Source organism: Vicia villosa, unplaced genomic scaffold (genome assembly GCF_029867415.1).
Source record: "Vicia villosa cultivar HV-30 ecotype Madison, WI unplaced genomic scaffold, Vvil1.0 ctg.000106F_1_1, whole genome shotgun sequence".
Lineage (NCBI taxonomy): Eukaryota > Viridiplantae > Streptophyta > Magnoliopsida > Fabales > Fabaceae > Vicia > Vicia villosa.
The window spans coordinates 1,158,742-1,181,970 of record NW_026705017.1 but is presented as its reverse complement, the minus strand read 5'-3'; the positions used below and the strand labels follow the sequence as shown (position 1 = coordinate 1,181,970).

General features: G+C 33.8%; 1 protein-coding gene across 1 annotated transcript; it reads right to left on the bottom strand.

Annotated features, from left to right (window-relative positions):
* Nucleotides 1–9,611: 9,611 nt before the first annotated feature.
* Nucleotides 9,612–22,710, bottom strand: LOC131624149 (uncharacterized). Its single transcript, XM_058895127.1, has 13 exons — nt 22,325–22,710; nt 22,152–22,225; nt 21,923–22,006; nt 21,711–21,791; nt 20,802–20,882; nt 20,096–20,188; nt 18,437–18,616; nt 16,489–16,556; nt 16,338–16,389; nt 10,590–10,643; nt 10,407–10,499; nt 10,250–10,316; nt 9,612–10,123 (listed from the first exon to the last, which is right to left on the bottom strand). The coding sequence occupies exons 1-13, from the start codon at nt 22,464–22,466 to the stop codon at nt 10,032–10,034; spliced, it is 1,161 nt and encodes a 386-aa protein (XP_058751110.1). The 5' UTR covers nt 22,467–22,710; the 3' UTR covers nt 9,612–10,031.
* Between the last annotated feature and the right edge of the window lie 519 nt (nt 22,711–23,229).

The following is a 23,229-nucleotide window of genomic DNA, read 5'->3' as shown; positions in this document are numbered from 1 at the left end:
TTTAATATTTTAGTAGAATTTTGGGTGTTAAAAGGTTATTATTGAGATCTATTTTACTAAAAAGATTGTTAGTGTTACAGACAAGATTTTACTTGAGGCTAAATAGAAAAATTAGAGAGAAAAATCTCAATTTTTTTCCGTGTCCAAATCTAATAAACCAAGTCTCTTTTTATAGAGGGAAAAAATTTTTTTGATGAAAATAAAAATAAATAAAAAATTAACTTAAAATAAAATATATAATTTCAAATAATTAAAGTGAGATAAAAATCTAAACAATTACAACAACCAATAAAATTTTGCAAAGTATTATAGTGGCCCTCACTTCCTCCTTATTCAACATGTTGAATGTTTTCGACACAAATTAATTCACATCATTTTTAACACTCCATTACAACTATTCAACTATTGAATAATTTTTTTAACACCTCCATTGTATATAGGGTTGGGCCCTGCTTGTTTTTAGCTTTAGTACATAAAGAAACACACACTATTCTAAGCCCTACTTGTTGGGAATGTTTAAAACGGGCTTATTACTACAAACTTTTATTGACAGTACTAATGACAAATATTATAAATAACTTTTAATCATGTTATAAGTAGTTAGTGCAAAATTAGTGTAACCAAATATTTAGATTCAATAATTAAAACAAAAGGTAGAATCGTTTGAAAAAAATTGAGTTTTAATTTTGATGATTAAAACAATTTTTAATTAGATTTTATTTATTTCATTCAAGTCTTGATAATCAAAAATTCTTAAATTTCGTAACAGCCAAGGTTTGAATTCTAAAATTAGTATATAGTCTAACAATATCGATATTTTGTCAATTGAGTTAAAATTATTGATGTATAGCCTAACAATATCGATATTTTGTCGATTGAGTTAAAATTTACTGTCTCAATCATCCTTCTTTGATTGAACTAATAAGTGAAGGCATAAATAAATAAATGTTGCATGACTAGCATTATCTTCCTAAGAGCCTAACAGTTAATAAGTCCAAACTTTAAAAAGAAAAAGATCACCATATTAACTAAATGGATTTAACATTTTCTTTTAGTTTTTATTTTGACTGGTTTAGCTTTTGTTGAAAAGAACCAATTATGATTTTAGATCTTACTCAAAAATTGAAATGAATTCAAGAATTAAAATTCTTAAAAACTAGGAAGGAGGTGGAAGCACTTCTAAATAAAGAAGAGAAATTTCTGACCTAGATAAAGCTAACCTAATTCCAAGCTTTTTCTTTTGGCAAATCAATTACAAGTTGAATAGCTATTTCTATACAATTTAAACTGCCATCACTCTCAAACTTAAAACTTCGTTATATCTTTTTAGTATTATCAGAAATCTTTCTATAATTTTAACTACTTGAGATATTTTATCACTTTTATAAAACAGACAAGCCAAGTAGTACAACACTATAATTAAACTCGTGTATGTTTGTTAATCGAAAGCTTTTCCACAATTTGATCATACTTCTTAATCATTATAGACATTATGGCAAGTATTGGACTCAACTTGATTAGATAGGATGCATTTGTTTAATCTATATAAAATGATTAAATGCAGTGATTATTATTTAATAAAGGAAGGGGTCTTGTGTTATACTGGATAAGGACCAATTGTTACATTTATATTTAAAAAATTATTTTGATATTTAAGAATTTATAAATTACTTTTAAAAAAGAAAAACATGGGGTGTTTGTTTACAGGAATAAAAACTAAAATAAAAGGGTTATAGACTAGGTAGGTCTAAAACTTATATTTTAATACTAGTAAGATACCCGTGCTTCCGCACGGGTAAATTTATTTAATATTATATGAAATTTATTAAATATGTATAAATTTAAAATAAATGATTTAATTATAAATAAAAAATATCATATAAATTTAATTATATTAAATAATTATATAAAAATTATCTCTCAATTTATAGTAATTGTTGATTAAAATAAAATAAATATTTTATTGATAATGACCTGTGAAATAAAAAATTTATTTGATGCAATATAAAATATATTTAAATACAAACGTAAAATGAAAAATAATCATATGGATTTAATTGTATTAAATAATCATTAAAAAAAGAATTATGAAATGAAAAAAGAAAAAAAATTAAAAAATAAGGATATTATCTCTCTAATAAAAATAATGATTGATTAAAATAAAATAAGTATTGTGTCGATAGTGACCCGTGAGATTACAATATTTTTAATTTTATTAAATTAAAAAATACATTATTTTTTAGAGTTGATACATAAATAGAGAAAAAAAATTAAAATGAAAGTAAGAAAGTGTGAGAAGAAAATTTGAGAGTAATTTAAAATTTTAATGAAGATAGAGAAAATGTGTAATGATCGATTAAAATAAATTAAATATTGTATTGATAGTGACCCGTGAGATAAATAAATATTTAATTTTATTAAAATTAAAAAAATAGATTATTAATAATTTTTGTGATTAAATGAAAAATAATTAAAATAAAGTAAGAAAGTATGGGAAAATGAAATGTGAAAAAAATTTGAAATTTAAGTAAGAGAGAAGAAGTGTGTTTGGGAAGAAAAAGTTGGTTATTGAAAGGTTAAAAAGTTGGACCAATGAGAGACCAACAATTGTGCTTGGTTATTGAAAAGTTGAAAAAGTGGTATGTGATTTTGTTAGTTACAGAATTACCCTTTTTTATGTGTAAAAAACTTTTTAGCAAAGGACATATTAGTCAAATTGGTCAATCTTTTATTAATTGTTTGTATAGTAGATATTAAATTATTATATAAAATTTATTTCCATTCATTTAGAGAACAATAAAGAAATTGAAAATAGTTTTTACTTTTATTTTTTAATTTGGTTTCTCTGTTATTGTGTACAAGAGTGATTAGAGAATGAAAGAGAGAATTAAATCAAGAAGTAATTTGATTCAAAATGAAATCTTTTATCAAATTTTTTATAAATCAAAAGAAAAATTTGAATTGAGTTTAAAAGTCGTCTAAACACTCAATTTTTTTGGTTTTTGACCTGTTTTTCGGGTTAATTTTCGGGTCTTCTGCATACTGATTTTCAGGTCCAAACAAACCAGTTAAGGTTTTGGTTTCCAATTGAACCGGCCAGTCCGGTCTAGTTTTGATTACCATGGTTTCTACTATTTCAAACATTAAAGTAGTTATTCAAATTAGGTATGTGCCAATACATATCTGGTTATACACTAACACTGACATGTCACACTGATCCTAATATTATCTCAACAATCTAAGACATAAATATATTTTTGTCATCGTTGCCACAAAAAGGATGAAAGAGATCAAAGAATATCTCATTAGTTAAATATTGTCATGTGAGTAACAAGTAGTTTGGAAGGTAAGAAGAGAAGTTACACATTACATTTTCATAGAGAATAAGCTCTACAATATAGATTTGTTCATACCTTTCAAGTTATGTTTAGAAGAAAAAGAAGTAGAATATGAAATAAGGAGATCCATAAAGGTATATAAGGAAACCATTACGGAGCTATAACACTAGCCTTAAAGATCCTGAGGTTTGGATACTATTGACCAACAACGTGAGCAGATTGTGAAGAGATAGTGCAAAAGTGAGACAAGTTCCAAAGATTATCCAACCAATTGCATCAGCCACTAAATGCTATATGAGGTAGTGAAACATTGACCCTTCAACACATGAAGGTTAGACATCCTTGTGTATCCCCCCCCCGCTTCAGGTCAGCTCTAATATAGTTATTGATATAAACCATTTTTCGAATAGTGAATGTTTTGTTCCAGTATGGGCCAAAGCCAAAACCACTTTGATCCACCACGTTAATATTTCCGTAGAGGAACCTAGAAAGATGTTGTCATATCCATCTAATGGACCACATAAGGTCCCTCGAAAATATACACCCCTAAATGACTCAGAGGGTCTAAAGACTATAGAATTATCTATCCCTAATGATGCAGAGAAGAAAAATGTATGAAGGTCCTAAAGGTTGTCGAATTAGACAATCAAAGACTATGGACACCATCTTACTAATGTCAGTATGCTAACGTCAATCCCCTAGAGCAATTATCTATAAAGAAGGTTCTAGTACCACAAGACCTTAAGATGTTCTTTCCTTATAAGGACACGTAATTAAAGAAGTAAGAATGCAAAAGATCATCATATTGTACTTCCAAAGATCTTATAACATTTTCCCACTCATAAAGTTGTAGAAAGTTGAAGGTTTTAGACCCATGAAAACTCAAGATCCCCACTATAAAAGCAAGATTGAACATGAGTCTTAGATACACATTATTCTAACACAAGACCAAGTGAGTTCAAACACAAGACGGAGGTGAGTTTTAAGAAGAGGGATGAAGTATAGATTTAAGTGCGGAAAAAAATGAAAGGAAAATAAAAGAGAAGAGATAGGAAAGTCACACTAGGATCTATACAGGTTCGACCTTAAACCATGAAGTCTGCTCCAGTCTCCAAGAATTTTTCCTTGAGAGTTCCACTATCAACTTTAAATTTTATCGTAGGATCATCCCACATCCTTCTTACGCCAAGATTTTCCTCAGGTTCAACTAGCAACCTTTATAGTAATATCAATACTACAAGAGAGTTTTACTTTTGATTTACAATTACAACACAATCTGATTCAACCAACAGTTACACAAACAAAGTTCTTACTTGAGCATTTCACTCTCTCAATAGAAAATAATTCTAAGTGTATAAACATGTTTCTAAAAAGAGGGTGAGTAATAGACAAGGTTGAAAATATCAGATTTATTATGTTGTGCAGAAGTGAACATGGGCCTTCTAATATAAGATTTTTTTGCCAAAAGAGAAAATAATTTTTGGTTGCAGTCATTCTCTAATCAATTAGCATGCAGCGCTAATCTATTATAACATAGCTTTTTAGGAAAGAAAGTGTCAGGTTCAGAGCCTAATCGATTGAGAGGCTTTCTAATATATTAGAGTTAGAGTTCACTCCATAATCAATTAGATGCATGTTATAAATAATTAGAGAGCAAATTTTTTCTACCTAGTTGCTTATGTATGCTTTGTAATCGATTACATTTAGGCTATAATTATTTTTAAGTGCATTTTAGAAATAAATGAAGTTTGTAAAACTATTTAAGTGTGTGTGAATGTGCATTACTTTAGTACTTTGAGAGCTAGTCAAACTTATTAAAAATCAATGATCGTAAACATATAAAAGGACAACTGAGGCGCATGATCATAAGCGAGTTTTCAGAGACTTCGGTTCCTTTGATTTTTTTCTTAGCATTAAATTCTCTTTTCGTCAAATATTTTAAACTTTTTGATCTGCCTTTTGATTTAATTTGATATTTTTCTTCCTTGATGATGCTTATCATTAACTTTATTTTTTTCTTTTTGTCATCATCAAAACCGTGGTTACCTGCATAATGTTAGCGCGTGAGACACTTTTAATGAGGAGAGAGAGAGAGAGAATGAAGAATAAGGATTGTTGTATTATTGAATGCTTTATAAAATTGGACTACAAATATGTGTATATATATATATATATGTGTATATATATATATATATATATATATATATATATATATATATATATATATATATATATACAACTATAATTATATGGTATCACAAGAGGCTCGCAGTGTGACAGCTCCTGATCCATGGGCTTATGCACAATACTACATCCAATGGTTCTATCGAGTATCACATATTTACATGACATCAAATGTCGCAGAAGCACCACATAAACCAGCTCATCGGGAGATATCAGAAAAGAAGCGGGATATGGATGACCATTCTCATGACCTGTTGTCGGTTTGTTAGTGTATTACGACGATTGCAAGAGATGCCAGAGAGAGAAGATTTTACGGCAAACAGTTTTTATATGACCGTCGTACAAGTCATCTTACTCGAGGTAAGAAATACCTTGGGGTACATGCGGCATAGGAGAAACAAGTGGAGTTAGATATACACAATAGTTTATTTTTATTTGAATTTTAGTAACATTTGTATTTGCTAAAAAAATTATGTATCGTGGTAAAAAAAATTATGAATTAATTAATGTTTAGATTTGTATTATTGTTTGAATTTATATATGACGTCCTTGAATAACATTAGTATAATTAGCATGGTGTTAATTTAGCTTTACTGTAAATGGCCTAAAAAATATCAATTTGTGACACTTGTTGTCAAGGCGAAAACTCCCAAATGCTTTCAGGAATTATTCTGGATATGCATCTACAGAAGCACCTCTAAAAACTACGAAGATGCATTAATAATATGAAAAACTATTTTGAGTGAATAATATATATAGCACTCAAAATAATTTTTCATATTATTAATACACGTTTTTTAAGTTTTGGGAATTTTTGGAGATACATCTCCGAATTAGAGTTTATACATTAAACCCATGACTGCAATCCCTCATTCTCTTTTGTTCTCAAACTCAAACCCCCAAAATATCTACTTTCTAAACTCATCAACTAATTTTTACTCATTTCCACTTATTGCAACTCATTCCAAATCCTGTTTTAAACAACTTTCAAAGCTCCAAATTTGAATAAGTTTCTCAAAACCCCTTGTTCTACTTTGCATGTGTATAATAAGTTGTTTAGAATCATTTAAAGTTAACACGTTGAAGTATTACATGTAAAATATGGCTGTTTGGTGTAAAAAATGTGTAAAAGTTGCATTTTTGGATGATTTAGGTTGAAGCTTTAAAAATGACAGTCGCAAGTATTTCCGGAAGTGCATATCCGAAAACACCTCTGAGGAGTTTCGAATATGAACTTCCGAAATTATGCCTGAGTTGTTTTTTTTGTTTTTTTCAAACTTGTTCTTGTTCCTTCCTTTGAGTACTGTTTTTTTCTAGAAAAATGGTTGAGATCCCGAACAGAATGAGACTCGGAAGACCAAGCCAAATTGCTTCCGCTCAGCGTGAGAGAGCCTAGCAGTCTACGAGGGTTCGAGGACGCAGAAGGGTATCGCAGGAGGAAGTTGAGGGAACATTCACTTCAGCTCTGAGGATTCGTTTGTCACGTGCGTTCTCATTTATGGATAATGAGGAGGAGTCCGAGGAGGTTCATGTTCCGGAACCCGAGGAGGTTCATGTTTTGAAATCCGTGCAGGTTAACCCGGCGTATCCAGGAGGGCCTTCTGACACCTCCCTCTTAATTTATTGTTATGATCATGTCGCTCGACATGTTTCCACTAGACATGTATATATTTTATTACACTTTTCATTTAAATGATTTACGCACAAATATGTTAAAATTAATATGAATATATCTTTACAAGAACGGCTGCCACTAAAGTCAGTGAACCACGCGTGGTAAATATTTGATTTGTATCATCCTGATGCGGATTGGTTCAGGGTAGCCATTTTTGGCTCCGGACTTGCCGAAATTTGTTATTCCGGTTACAACACTATCAGCCACCGCATGCAGGGGGAATTTATCGAGAGATGGCACAAGGAGACATCATCTTTCCACTTTCCTTTTGGGGAGATGACAATCACACTTGATGACGTCACCTTCCTGTTATACCTTCCTATCATAGGGATGTTACTTAACCACTCCCAGATCACTCGTGATGTTGCCACTAAATGGTTGGTTGACTATTTGGGAGCTCAATTGGAAAAGGCATCTGAGCAATGTTCCTCGACTAGTAAGGCTTATGCCAAGTTCTCATTCGGGAAGGACCTTTATCACGACCACCTTGTTGGAGCAACTGATTCCAAGACCGAGGGCGATGACTTCTTTGTTTAGTATCACCGTCAATGTGATTTGAGGTGTTACTTCATGTTCTTGGTTGGCATGTCCCTTTTTGTGGACAAAAGTGCAAACTACGTGGATGTAACATACCTCCGATACTTCATAGATTTGGATACAGTGAAGAAGTGGAACAGGGGGCAGCTGTTTGGTAAATCTATATCAAAAGTTGAATGAAGCCTCTAATTGGAGGACCAGATAGCTGACAGGCTCTGCTACACTGCTGACGATACTTTTTATTCCAAGTATTAAATTTAATTTAATATTAATAATTTATTCTTATACGACTTTTATTCGTTTTTGAGTGATGAATCATTTCTCACTTCTATCATATTCATGGTTTTGATCTTGATCCGCAGTATATGGAGAAGATGTCGAGGGCTCCCATGTATATCCTCCACAGAAGGAATCATGTTGTGTTGTCGTTTCGGGTGTATCTTGATCGAACTGTTCATGATGACAGCTTATGGACGTCGTTCGAAGATCACCGTGAGATTATCCCATTCGACTCCATCTCATTGTTCTCCGGGTGGCTAGCATATGGGACCGACACTATGGTCAAGTATCTGCTAGAGTGATGCATGCGGCAGTTTGGCCATGTGTAGACCATACCCAAATCTCCATTTCAGGCTGCTACCGACACCATTTCCCGTTGGAATATCGATGACATCTTTGAGGATTGGGAGCATCATAAGGTGTTAGAGGAGTATCGGATGATGTAGGCATCCAGTAGTTGGTATTGTGTATAGGGATACGTGACATGGTTCTACACAGTGTCACGCCCTATCATGACACCAGATGCTCCTAGACGTCCACATAGGCCAACTCATTAGGAGATCTTGGAAACCAGTAAGCCTGTGATGACCATGCCAATAATCTCTTGTCGGTCTGTCAGCGGATAAAGTTGATTGGACAAGAGACTTTAGACTTAGGGATCATTGAGAGGGGAGGTTTTGGGGCGGTGGCCATCGTAGACAGGATGGTTATGGAGGCATCGAGTGTGATGGGATACAGGAAGCATAAGAGGGGTAAGGGGGTCAAGATTAGGCACAATAGGCTATTCCTTTTTTTTATTCCAGAACAATTTATGAACCATTTATGTATTATTTTTTATTCCAGAACAATATATTGTGTTTATTATCGTTTTTATTTCTTATCATTTTCCGTTTACGTTTTTATTATCGTTTTAATCTAATTATGTATAAAAACTTTGATGATTTAAATAAAATCACTGTCCAGGATTTTGGAGATTCATATCCGAAACACTCTTCTCACACATTAAGGGTGCTTTCGGAGATGTATCTCTAAAACAATCTCTTTTGTGTTGCGTTCAGAGATGCATCTCCGAAGGACATTTTGAAATTTACAGGAGTTTTTTCACCCAACAAAGTGTATAAAGAAATTCCCTAATTTTTTTATAGTTTTTCTTTTTCGCTTTGGCCCGTAGTATTCATATTTCATATAGGGAATTACTTTACTTATTCTATGGCTAGTTTACATGGTAAAAAGTCACAACATTCTAAATTTTGAAGATGTGCATTCGAAAATAAATCTCTAGAATTGTCACGGATTTAAATAAACTAGCTTAATAGATTAAATACATCACCAACAACATCTAGTGGTAATTTCAAAGATGCATTTTCGCATTAGCTTTAACATAAACAAAACAAGGTGCAGCTCACTTGCAACACCTGTTTTGTGTGTATTAAATGTATCTTAAAATGCATTTCCAAGACATAAGAATAACAAAATCGGGTTTACAATGTGTTCACCCTCACCCCATGCTTCAATCCATATTGTTTCAAATTATCCTCTAGAATCCAAGTAAATAATGATGTTTTGGAAGAGTAAAACCACAGACACAAAGATACAGCTTCATCACATCAAAACAAAATATAAATTGCAGCTACAAAGTTATATCCGTTTTTGGATTATCATTTTAGATTTAAATTTTCCAATAACATTTCCTATTGATGCTTCTGTAAGAGTTATGCAAGTACATGTCTGTAAATGAAAGCCCCTTTACTCTCCAAAAAGTATGTAACATTTACATGAATTACATCATTACAGCTGTTTCAGAAAAGATAGGAAACATGGCATTGTTGTACAAGATATGATCAAGCATTTCAACATTCATTGATGACAAAGATTTAGGACAAAATCCTTATGTTGAAACTGATAGAACGCAGGGAACCGCACTGGGGATTTCATTCACTCTTTGAATAGATTGTCTCTCGAGAGCCATTCACTGGAAAGTACTCCAACAACCAAGGTATGTGCTGAGAGAATAACTTTCAGTTAAATTTACCAAGTTCCATCTTCTTCTTGATAGCCTTTTGGCCATGATAGATAAATGAATCTAGTATTCCAGAAACAGTGAAAACACCTGCATGCCACAAACAGCTAGCATCGTTATGCCATGATTCATGCAAATCAAATTATACAAGTCCCATAACCTTATGCAAGCCATGTATGCAATATTGAAGACGAATAGGGAAGGATCCATATATACCTCCAACTATGGCGCACACATTAGTAAGAAAATGTAAGAATGATACATGTTGTTCTGTAAAAGTAACCTGCAAAATGCAAGTCCAGTATATAATCAAAAGATCAAAGCATGAAGGAGAAAAAAGAGAAACTGATAATTTTGAAAAACAAAAAACTACCTTAATTGGGGAAAGGTCATAGAAGAAAAAAACTCCAGGGAGGGATTGCAGATGGCCTACATCTCCTGTCCTGAAGTGTTCTGTCACAGAAAACTGCAAAAACAATTTCACTTTTAAAAATGTTGTAATTGTAAAAAGAATACAAGAGAAATGTTAAAATGTGACATCTATATGATAAATAACCTGGTTTGAGTGGATAGTGTTCCCATTGACGTCAGTATACATAGTTGGCACAACCTGAAAAACAGCATGAAATGAGTGGTACATTTTGAATATAATAGTTTTACACATATTGCACAGGAAAGTGCCAATTCAAAAGGCTCACATATTGCACGGGAAAATATAATAGTTTTACACATATTGCACAGGAAAGTGCCAATTCTAAAGGTTTACACATATTGCACCGGAAAGTGCCAATTCTAAAGGCTTACACATATTACACAGGAAAGTGCCAATTCTAAAGGCTTACAATCTACAATCTAGTAATCTACACAGACAACAAAATTAGCCTGAGAAAACTGAATTGAATAGCAGGTATAAAGGTTGTCAAGATCGAGATCTTACCTAAGATCGGGAGAGAATACAAGATTGTAAAATATAAAATCGCAGTAAAGATCGGAAGATGCTACTCAATTATGTTTGTAAGATCGAGAGGGGGTAAGAATATCGTAAAACATAAGATCGCAACAAAAATCGTAAGATTCTACTAAAGTGAAAAAATAATAGTATATATTTAAAGTATTTTTACATGATACTCCCTCCATCTCAAATTATAAGACGCTTTGGAGAAAAAATTTGTTACTCTCTATTTTAAATCATTTTACAATTTCAATGTAACATTAATATAATTTTTCCTAATATACCCTCTACCATTTATTACTCTTCTTTCATACTCTTTTAATTCCGCTTTCCAATGTAATTATTAAAGGGCATTTTTGTAAAGTTATACATCATTTCACTTTCCCATAACGTAATAGTTGCATTTCTTAATTCGTGTAAACTGCCCAAAACGTCTTATAATTTGGAACAGAGGTAGTAGTATATGTCTAGACAACCATGTTAATAACATCTTTCTCATGCAGCGAAATAGTCAAACGCAAAAGGTGGCCTATCGGAGCTGAGGTTTTTTAATGCCTGGAGATATGTCCCAAAAGGTGCTTGGCTTAGTGAAGATAAGAATTATTAACAAAATCTAATTGGTATTATAAAATTCATGATATCCCCAATGTTGCCATTAATAGTGTGAAAGTATAAAGAAAATATTGTAATTTCTCACAGGAGATTCCTTTGGCAAAAAATCAATAATTCAGTTGTATTGATTATAAAGAACAAAAGCTGTTAAAAACACACAGCTTGGGACATAGCAAAAAAAAAGGATATAGAATATAATTTGATAGAATATAAAACAAGTAAAGCAATTAAAGCGTTGTTGCTCAATGTTAATAGACCAATAGGGTATTTATAATGAAATAAAACAAAGCATGCAGCAAGTAAACAGACAACTTAAACCGGGCGTATCCACAGTCAAGTTTACAGGAGCCAGAGCCACTCCAAAATTGTTTTATAAGAGCGGACAAATATAGCTAACATCCTACAGCAATTGGTTGGAATTTACAGCAGGAAAAAAACACGGAAAAGCAAATAAACTATACTGAAGGAGCGGTGATACTTGGATGCAAAGGAGTGAGGAAAACAGTGCATGATTGTAAGTGGAGCAGGCATAATAATACTGATGCCTTTAAGTAGTCACATGAAGTGTAAAACTAAAATCATATGAAGAGTCAAAGAACAATTGAAAACTCACAATGATATTTGTTTTGTTTGATGGTGATGATTGTTATTTCTCACCAGTCACCATCATCTTACAGAATTTCAATTGCTGTATTTTCTACAAAAGCTGACAGTTTCTATGGGCCGGCGGTCCTTGAAACTCACTGGCCATTAGTACTGCCGTTACATTTGAGGAAAAAGCAATGCTAATGCTAAGGTGTTAAAATAAATAAAAAAAGGATAATTAAAGTAGTTAAGACAAGAGTTGTTAGAGAAGTGAGCTAGCTGAATATAGTTTTGTTACAGTGGTTGTTTAAGTTATGTTGTTATTTTGATTATTCTTAGCATGTCTTTAAATAGCCATGGTAGTCAAAATCACGATCTAACTCGTGAGATTGTGCAATTCTGCAACCTTAATGGGCTGTCCGAGTTCGCGTATGGGAAGGATAGCAAATTTGGTCGGAGCGACTGGGATCGCCATACAAAGTCGTAAAAACGATAGAATCGTATGTGTCACTGTCTCTGTTCATTTTGTGCGGAGTTGTGGTTCTTGGGTCAGGTTTGTGACCTATTTCCCTTAAAACAAGGATGACATAAAAAATAACCTTAAATTAACAAGTTTGAAACACATGGAGACGGTGACGCTTAGGCTATGTTTGGATTGGTGGTATAGGATGGAATGGAATGGAGTGGTAAATAATGGGATTCTATTATTTGGATTTGCAAATAATGGATGGAGGTCAGAGCAATTATCAGGTTTCTCTTTTGCAATCTTCATTCTTTTGATTACTAGATTCTATTGTTTTGATTTGCAGGTCAGAGCAATTATCAGGTTTCTCTTTTGCAATCGTCATTCTTTTCATTACTAGATTTTTTCCAGTTTTGAGAACTTTTTCTAACAGGATCCTAATAATTGCTCTGACCTGCTGGAATTGAAAGCAAAGAACAAGCCTAGGGTGGATGAGAAAGACTCTGAACAAGAAATCAATCACGGAAGGGGGCGGAGATCATCGATCTGATGTGGAAGGAACTGTAGAAGCCAAGACAGCAAAGGATCAATGGATGGATAAACAGAGGCAAGATGAAAAAAGAATAATGGATTTTTTGGAGCAAGAAGACATAGCTAAAATTGACATTTTGGAGATCAAGAATCATTGGTTGATGGCAAACCAGTGTATTGGTACTGGGCAGCGATCCAATTCTTGGTGAAATGAAAGTGACTAGACGGTTGATGAATGATTGGTCATTTTCAAAGATTGTGGCTAGTAGAGTCGGAAGTGGTAGAATAGCTCTTCAGGTAAAAACTTGAGGTAGGGGTCCAGCTACCTCATTTTTATACCTGTAGAAGACATGAAGAAAAGGTTACTTGAAACAGGGTGTGATTTTTATACCCTTTAAAACTGAAACATAACGATTACATCTGCAAACCCTAATTGTTGACGCGAACAGGGTGTGATTTCCACGGGATCTGTGGCCACAATCGCCGCATCTGCTGAACATGCGTCGCCGGCTAAACGTGTTGAAGTGGACGCGATTGACAACATAGAATCCAATCAAAGAATAAAACTTGCATTTTAATTTGATGTGGGCCTCAATCAGTTGTTGTTCACTTCAAAGATGGTTCTCATTTTCAACAACTATTCAATCCGAAGAACTGTTTAGTAGAATTGCAACCTTGAGGACAAGGTTGTTTTTTAGGGGGAGGGGGTATATTGTTCGGATATAGAATAAAGAATAATTAGAGTGGCTAAGAGGTATTAGTTACTTGATTAGGTGGTGATTAAGATTTGTGGTTATTTATTTTTATTTTTTATTTTCTGCTTTCGCACTCTGGTTTCCAGGGGAATGGGGCCCTAGTAATCCAGAGCTCGTGCCGAGAGGTCATGACACTGGCCAAGTATTGTTCCCACCAGGAAGGAATCAAACTCGGTATTCCCCGAACCTTCGTTCCTTAGCAGGAGCTCGTTTACCACTCGAGCCCAAGTGCTTGGTTTAGTTTTGTGGTTATTTTGGTTACTCTTAGCAAGCATTTAAATAGCCCATAATTGGTCATACATAAATGCTAGTTAATAGACATAAACTATTTAGCAAAATAAAAAATTCATGTCACACATAAGCTTAAGTTTATTCTCTGCAAATTGGATGATGGCAACTATTGTTATTAGAGGAAAGGTGTTTTTATATGTACCCAAATTACAGGTATATGCACCATACACACAAAGGGTATAAACGGAAACACACTATTGTGATTGTTCTCATCACTTTCCCTTCCCCAACGGCACGGCGGCACCCTTTCTTCCCCTCCCTGTCCCTCAGCCTTCTATATCCTTCCCTCCCTTCCCACTCTGCTCTGGTGTACTTCCCCTACATTGTGTTTCCGAGGTCGAGCAAGGCCGCCTCAAAGCCTCTTCTATGGTTTTTTAAGGTACCTGATTACCTCTTTGGGTTGGATAACTCGAGGAAACACACCAACACCATCACAAACCATGACCAACTGTTGGAAACACACCAACACCATCACAAACCATGACCAAGTGTTGGAACGGGGCAATGAGGGAGAAGAGAAGAGAAAAATGATCATACCAAAAATACAAAAAATAAAAAATTCAATCTGATGAGAACTAATCTCATTGTGTACTCGTCTATCTTTCACTAGAACTAATCTCAATGTAACAAGTTTATTTTATGAGATCACTATCTGCCAGGTAGTGTATGAATTGACTTAGTAAGCAAAGCCTAGAATTTTAAATTTCATTTGAACATTCTAAAAATCCCAATAATTTATTTTTCTATGAGTCAACTCACCCATATCTATTTCCTTGTCACACAAAATATCTTTCTTATGTAACTCTGAGTATTCAGTTTATGAATCGTGAGGGTTTTTTCATTTTGGGTAATGAACTGAATTTTGGTTGGTAGGAATAAGTGACTGAAACTGAGAGTTGTCAGTTTGCATGAATAACAAAGTTTGGGCAGTTTAGTTTGTAAAGTTCGGTTATTTGCAGTTTGATTCTGGTTAGAAAACTGTGAAATATAGGTTTGACTTGTGAACTGTCAAAATAGGATTGGTTAGTTTAATGCCGGGTTGGGTCGGGCCAGCATTTCGGTTCATGGATTATATTGAACAGTCATACCTTTTTGCACCCCCTTAAAGGATATATAGCAAGAGAATTTTGTGAATGAAATAAAATTCGAACACGTGATATGTCCAATTGCAATGAAATGTGGCAGTTGGAAATTACATATATGTAGATCTGATTCTGACTAAACACGAACATCTGTCATATCTCCAACACATTGCATGTAAATGTTGAAAAAGTTTCATCCATAATACCTAGTCAAGTGTCAACCTAGATATACTCCAATATATCACGGGATCAAAACTCATTTTCACGATTGTAATTTTGACATTTTATTCAAATAGCTCGTGAATTCAAAATCAAAACCATCGACCAAGACTAACAGAAGAGATAATAAAGTTACAGTTTACAGCAACTTTTTTATGAATTGGACTGTGGAAATAAAGATAGGCAGACATGAACCATCAAGTAAATTAACCTTGATTAACCCAATATTAAAATTTGAAAATTACCTCTGCAGAATAAAACTAGTATGCAGTACACACAGATATAGAATCTATGAAGCACGGACACCTTTAGGAGTAGGCGTGTCGCGGTGTCCGACACGCGTCGGTGTCCGACACTTGTATGACACCTGTACGACACGTGTCGGAAAAGTCAAACAAGTGTCAGAAAAGTCTGACAAGTGTCCCCTAAAAAAATGGTTTTTTTCTTTGCTTCGACACTCTTTTAATCAGTGTCCGACACTCGTATGACACTCATACCACATATGTTCGAGAACTCAGACAAATGTTTCAAATAAAAATTATTTTTTTCTTTGCTTCAACATACATTTATATATTTTTTGGACAAATCTCACACACATCTAAAAGGGTTAAACATGTATTGAAACAATGTTATCAATAAAGAATTAAAGACATTAATTTTGATCAATATATGGATAAATGAAACTCAAATATTAGCTTATATGTAGCGGTGTCCGTGTCCTATGTTTTCAACATTATCGGTGTCGGAGTGTCTGTGTCGTGTCGTGTCCCAGTGTCCGTGTCGGAGTCTGTGCTTCATAGTATAGAATACTAACCTTAATAAAATACTGGTACATCCCACTTGGTGTTTTTTGCGTCCAATGCACACTGATAATCAAGTAAGCATTAGAATTTATCTTGAATACAATAGTCAAGGTTGACAAATAGTTAATTTGATTAGCAACCATTAGAACATAAAGAGCTCACCGGTCAAGAGGGTTTACAACACCGGGAAAATAGTCTCCAAAGGCTATTCTGTTGATGTGGTGAGTTAACTGTATTAGATGTTGTAGACAAGTTAGAGTCTTATAATATGATGAGTGATGAAGATATTTTATTGGCAAAACCAACTATTTTCATTGTTTTTATGTTTCACATACACTATCATTAGCGAAAATCAAAACAAACATAATGATAAATGAAACTGATGGAAATGTAATAAATGACAAACTAGGGATTAATCCTTAATACAAAATGAATAAAACAGCAAAGTATATAACAATGGATGAAGAAGAATCTCCTTGTAAAAAGAAGATAGTAAATGACACTCTCCAGTGTGAAAGCACCCTCTAAGATGGGAACCACCTAAAACACATTCTCTCAATTCCAACTTCACGCTTACTATACCTCTCACACTCCCACCTCAATTCCTTTGAAATCGCCTCGCCTATTATCCGGCTTTTCAACCCGAAAGTGTCGCCTGTCTGTTTTGTTATAACTTCCCCTCTCGCTCCTAACTATTCATTCTATACTTATACTCACTACATTTCTGACATTCTTATCAATACCACCTCCAATGAAATTCAACTTGCCCTCGAGATGAAAGGAATGCACAACAGCTTTTATATATGTTGGCCAACAAATCAGTTTGAGTCCAACCGACAACATGTACCACACAACTGGAGTACTCGAGCTAGGCGGTACAACCAGTGGCGTCGAAACTGCAACTCTGTCTGGTGGCTATACTAGAGGTATTTAGACTGGAACTTCACCGGCCCAAAGCTCTGTTGCTGTTGAAGAACCGTCCCACTCTGGTGGCTCTACTGGAGGTATTTGGACTGGAATTCACAGACCCAAAGGTCTGTCGCTGTTGAAGACCCATCCCACTCCCTCAGTGACCTCAAATTGAATGCTTCTGGAAAGGTTTGTTGGTTGAACAATGTTGAGATCCAAACCTGCACGACGATTGAAACCTCTTTTCCTTCTTGCTTGTCCACAATGCATCCCATGAGGACTTTCTCCTCTGTTTGCATTGTCATTGGAGTAACGTCAGATTTCTTTACCAATGAAAATAGCTTCATCGTCACATGCCCTTCCTTCTCCAAAGTGGACGAGGTTGGATCTGATTCTAGTTTTGATCATCAACATTTTCTTCACATCCACATTCAAGCTGGCATCCGACAATTTTGGTGGTAGCAGTGGGTCTTCCATCTGCGGCAAGTTTTGAACTCCCTCGCCTCTCTGGATCTCCTTTACTTTAGTTGCTTCCAACATAAGTTCTTTGTTCTTCAACTCGTTTACTTTTCAAAGTCAGATTTGCTACCACCTTGCTCCTCTCCTTCTCATCTCTACCCGTGTTTCCTTGATTCTACAGTATCGTTTTCCTTTCCCTGCTGCCTTCTCCATACTACTTATCAAAGCTTCCATGTGTCTCTATCCTACTACCATCTCCCTCATCATAGCTCCATTCTTATAATAATACCAGTAGCTCCAAGGATTTATGCTTCGATACCAGTTTAATAGAAACAAATAATATGATAAATTGATACTGTTGGAAATGGAATTAATGAAAAACTCAACTCAGAAGATGAATCCTCTATATTTTATGAATAAAACAGTAAAGTAAATGAATATGGATGGAGATGAATCTCCTCGCAAAAGGAAGAAAGTATATGATACTGTCAAAGTAAGGGAATCCCTTCTAAGATTGGAATCACCCGAATACTCACCCCCTGAATTGAATTCCCACTAATCATAATGCATACCCCTCAAGCTCCCACCCCCCAAAAAAAACCACCTCTCCTCCTTTCCTATTCTCCAACCCTATTAAGTTTACTCACTGCACTTCGTCATGTAGACATCAAGCTATAAAATATATGCAGTAAAATAGCAATAAAAAGTCACCAATGTGAAGAAAAATCATATCATGTCTTACATTAAATGACTCCTTTTGAAAAGCCAGTATGTCATGTACATGTACGCCAGATTGCTGAAAGCTTTTCCCAGGAGCAAAATGGAAATTCCCTGCCACCTTGTTTACTTCCAAGAAGCCATACATATTGCATCCTTCACCATCTTCTTCCTTGATTCTTTCTAAGAATCCTTCTCTTTTGCACTAAGTGATGCATAGCATATACCATAATAGACATCAGATTAATACTTTGACTTGGGCAGCAGAATAGATAGGGAAACAAAGCATCATGCATAGCCAATTATATTTAACGAACAAATTATTTAGGAGACATATTCGTGCATATATAAATTGAAGGTGAAGTGACAAAAAAAAATCACCATCCTTTGAAAACATAATTAACAAGCAATGTGAACAAGCTGTAAGATTAACTCTGTAAAAGGACAAACCATAATTGGTTATTCATCAACAAGTAATACTGCATTACAAAATAATGATTGTTTACGGACAACGGTTCATTTGATATTTAATAATAAAAATGATACGACAAAGGAAACTAGATTTATCAGGAAAATTAGTTTCTTTTACGGGAAAACATAGTAAAACAAACTAATACACAGACCATATTTTCTGCATTGCAGGTGGCAGAAAAACTATTTCAATTGAAATTCAAGATTAGTAAAATATGCACTATGTGATCAAATGGATCTCAAATATAATTAAATATTTTGAATATAAATAATTTGTTATGTGATATAAATCAGGGACTCTGACTGATAGTGACTTGGGTATAATGGGGAGTTCAAGTCCCGCACGATGCAGTATGAGATGTTGGGTATCTCAGGTGTCAAGAGATGAAGAGTCAGAACAGAATAGAAAGCTTTATTGTCTCTTCGATGAAGGGAATATGAGAGAGGAGACCAACGCCATTAGAGTTAACTGTGAAGTGTTAAATATTAGACAATGTTCTTTTTAAATATTATTAATAAGTTCTTTTAGGATAGTACTAATGATATTTTTGTTTGGTACGGAAAGGATGTAATTGTCACTTATTTTGATCATTTCTAGTAAGTGGATCTTTATTAGTTATGTTTCTATATTGTGCATTTATACATTTTTATTTTATTTTTATTAAAATATCTTGGCTGAATTGTATCTTGAATTTTAAAATTGTCCTGTATCTCCGTATCAGTATCGTGTTGGTATCGTATCAAGTATCTAGGCTTCATAGATTGCTAGCTTTTAAGGGAGGGTTCTCCAAGTGCTTGGGTACTTATAAACTATGAACATCAAGATTAGTATAAATATGCACAATGTCATCAGGATCTCAAATATAGTTAAACATTTTGAACATAAATAATTGGTTATGTAATATAATACAGGCAGCGAGTCTGAGACCTGCTGATAGAGACTTGGGTATTATGGGGAGTCCAAGTCCCACATGGTGGTATGGGATGTTGGGTGGAGTATTACGTAATTTGTTTTTTGCCCCTTGATTGCTAGCTTCTAAGGGAGGCTTCTCCAAGTGTTGGGTACTTATAAACTATGAACTTTGGAACTCTTTCAGCATAAATATTAAAGTATGAAGAAGTTTCCTTCCACCCAGAGTATATTTGTCAACTATGTGTTTGATGCGTTTACGAATACTATTAAGTTGAAAGTCAAAATGTCATAGGGACAAACCTGGTCAATTTCATCAGGGTTTGAGAGTCCCCAACCTTTCTTTCGATATGCTTCACGAACTTCCTCGCAGGAATTACAACATTCCTCATCAGACTGCAAGCACAAATATGTGCAAAATTCAAGTAGGCATCAAATATGTCATGCTAGGAAATAGGAATATTTCATGAATATAACGGCAATAACAGTTAAGTTTTTTCCCATTAGATGGAATCAGCTACATGGATTAGCAGGTGCCATAAAATCCTATCATGTATTAAATCAAAACTAGACTATTTACCGCTAAATATCTCATAACAGGTTTGACCGTCAGTTTTTTATGAACATTTCATGAATGTATACTACCCCATATGGACTTAAATATAAGCAAAAAAGTAAATGTATTTTATCCACATTTGGACCAAATGAATGTGCATTTTTGCTTATATTTAAGTACAGAGTAGTATTATACTATTACCTAGAAGAAAGAAAGTTGCAGGGACATGATTACTAATCCAGCCTTGTAAAAAGCTGTTTATCAAGAACAAATAAATAAGTTTTCATAAATTTTTAGGAGTGGATAGTATACCAGAATTCCTATTAGTTACGCAACAGAGTAAAGAACAAACTTCACTCTCTTCTATCCAGAAATCAATACATAAACAAGGAATTAAAATATAAGTATATAACATCCTTATCCTTATAAAGCATTACTTTAAACCAGGCTTACCGTCTCAGCACCATAACAGGATCCACAATAAGTCTCATTGTGCTCAAGTCTGCCTCCATGTCTTTGCAAGGGCTTGTCAATCTGGGCAGAGAAACAGTTATGATATAATGAAACTACCACACAAATAAGTTATGATTAGGGGTGTGCATGGTTAGTTATTTTCAAAAACCAAACCATAACCATTTTAAAACCATTTAAATGGTTTGGATTTATAACCATAACCACATTTTAATCAAAACTGGTTATAAAACCGGTTATAAATTTGGTTATGATTATATAACCGGTTTTTAAAAAAAATCCAGTTTTGAAAATTACTTTTTTCCGAAAATATTTTTTTTCAAAAAAAAATAATATTTTGAGAATTAAAATATTTGGATTTGGATAATAACCGGATTATAACCGAATCCAAAATAATTTAACCGGTTAATAACCATTTAATTATATCCGAATTATATGAATGGATAACCAAACCATTAATAACTAAACCGGTTAATAACCATTTAATTATATCCGGATATTTAAAAGTGGTTTAGGTTTGGTTATGGATTTGGACATCAAAACCGGATATTTTGCACACCCCTAGTTATGATATAATGAAATTGCCAAATAAGTATGAGCAAGGGAGATATAAAGAAATTATGGATAAAATGCAACTAGTAAAATGTTAAGGGCAAAACTTAATAGAACTGCATCTTAAAGTGAATGATACATGTGACAACTCATAAAGTTTCACTTCCAAAAGAGAACACGTCTTGTCAATGATTTCAGCTAGTCAAGCTTGAGAAAAACTTAATAAACAGTTTACAATGTGAATCTAATACCAGTAGAAATCAACTGACCGATATAAAAAAATATGAATTACATAACACATTTATCATCAAAATAAAGACAAATAACCATAAAATTTACCGTGGGTGAACCAATTCCATCTTGCCTTGTTTCTATCACATTGCCATGAGAATCTATTCTTTTCTTGATTATATCATGTCTCTGAACTCGTGCATCAAAAGATAAATAACACATTACAAATCGTTCCGGTGAATCAAACTACATATAAGTGTTCAAGCGGGAAACTGAAACAAAACAAAATTAAACCAGCAAGTTTTCCGAATGATACATACAACATCCAGATGCTGCTCTCCACTTATGTCCATGGCATCGATACTAACTACAGAACACGCTAGTGCGGGAAATGTAACATCAAACTGCACTTTCACCATCAAAACAACAAAAAATCAATCACTTCGCGAAACAAACAATCCAAACCTCATTACATCACAAATTCAACCTAAATAAACAATGAGCATAACGATAATTCAAAATACAATGAAAATTTAAACTAAAGATTACATTGATACGCAGCGTTTCTCCTCTAGAAGTATCTACAACAAGCTTAGTTTCAGTTGCGGCATGAAGATACAACCCTAAAACAGTAAAAAAAAAAAAAAAACGGATTCAATTCAACTTTTACAGAAACAACAAATGAAAAAAAAAAACAAAAAGATAAAGGAAACAGGAGTTACGAAGCTCGGAGAAGAAAAGCAAGAGCATGACAATGGAGGAAGCGAGAGTGATAACACCGCCGGAAAGCGTGCGAGAATAGAAATCTTCGTTGATTTTAGGATACGCATCGAGATTCCGAAGCTTGCTCATTATGCTATCCATGCTTGAATGATTATTGTTTTTGTAGATTCAGAATTCAGAATTCAGAAATGAAGATCCGAATCAAAGATCTAAACCTAATTTTGATGATTATGATTTGTATTTGATTTGATGATTATTGATGATAGTGTTGTTGGAATTGAAAAAACACCCCGTTCAATCGAAATTGGTTCTCGCTCTGCTCGTCGAACTGTAACGGGGCGTTCCGCGTTGGGAATGGTTTCATCTAAATTGTTTTTTTTTTTTTAACTAGTAAAAATCCATTGGCCATAGAAGTAAGGGGGTGCAACTGGAATTTTTGTGAGGTTTATAAAATTTCATATAAATACTAGGTAAATACTATTGGTTTTAAAAATCTGATCATTATATAAACTAATTGCACCCCTAAAATTTAAAAATATCAACAAATTATAATATAGCATCTCAGGGGACACCTCTGCATTAATAGGTGTCGTGTCAAAAGTCTTCAGATTGGGATGCATGGGTTGTAGTCCCTCTTTTCTTGATTCAACTAAAGGACTCTCTGTTGCAGGAATTTAGTGCTTCTATTTTGACGCTTCAAAAGATTTCAAATTATTTCTTTGTTGGTCTTGTTTTTGTTTACTTGGTACTTCATATTCTTTTTTCCACTCCTCAGTGAAATGAACTTACAAGTTTCAATGCTCTTGGTTCCTGAAGTAGATGCAAATGTTTCCGTAAAATTAGGAGTTATCCCATGGCTCTTGCATTGAGTGTAGAAGTTATCTACCCAACTTAATATTCTACA

What these genes read in the sequence shown, in the direction of transcription:
- LOC131624149 (XM_058895127.1), bottom strand. Translation starts at nt 22,466, where the DNA reads ATGGATAGCATAATGAGCAAGCTTCGGAATCTCGATGCGTATCCTAAA. An exon ending in GCTTTTCTTCTCCGAGCTTC is followed by an intron (nt 22,226 to 22,324) that starts GTAACTCCTGTT and finishes TTACTGTTTTAG; the next exon opens with GGTTGTATCTTCATGCCGCA. An exon ending in TGTACCAGTATTTTATTAAG is followed by an intron (nt 10,644 to 16,337) that starts GTTAGTATTCTA and finishes GCTGTTTTTCAG; the next exon opens with GTTGTGCCAACTATGTATAC.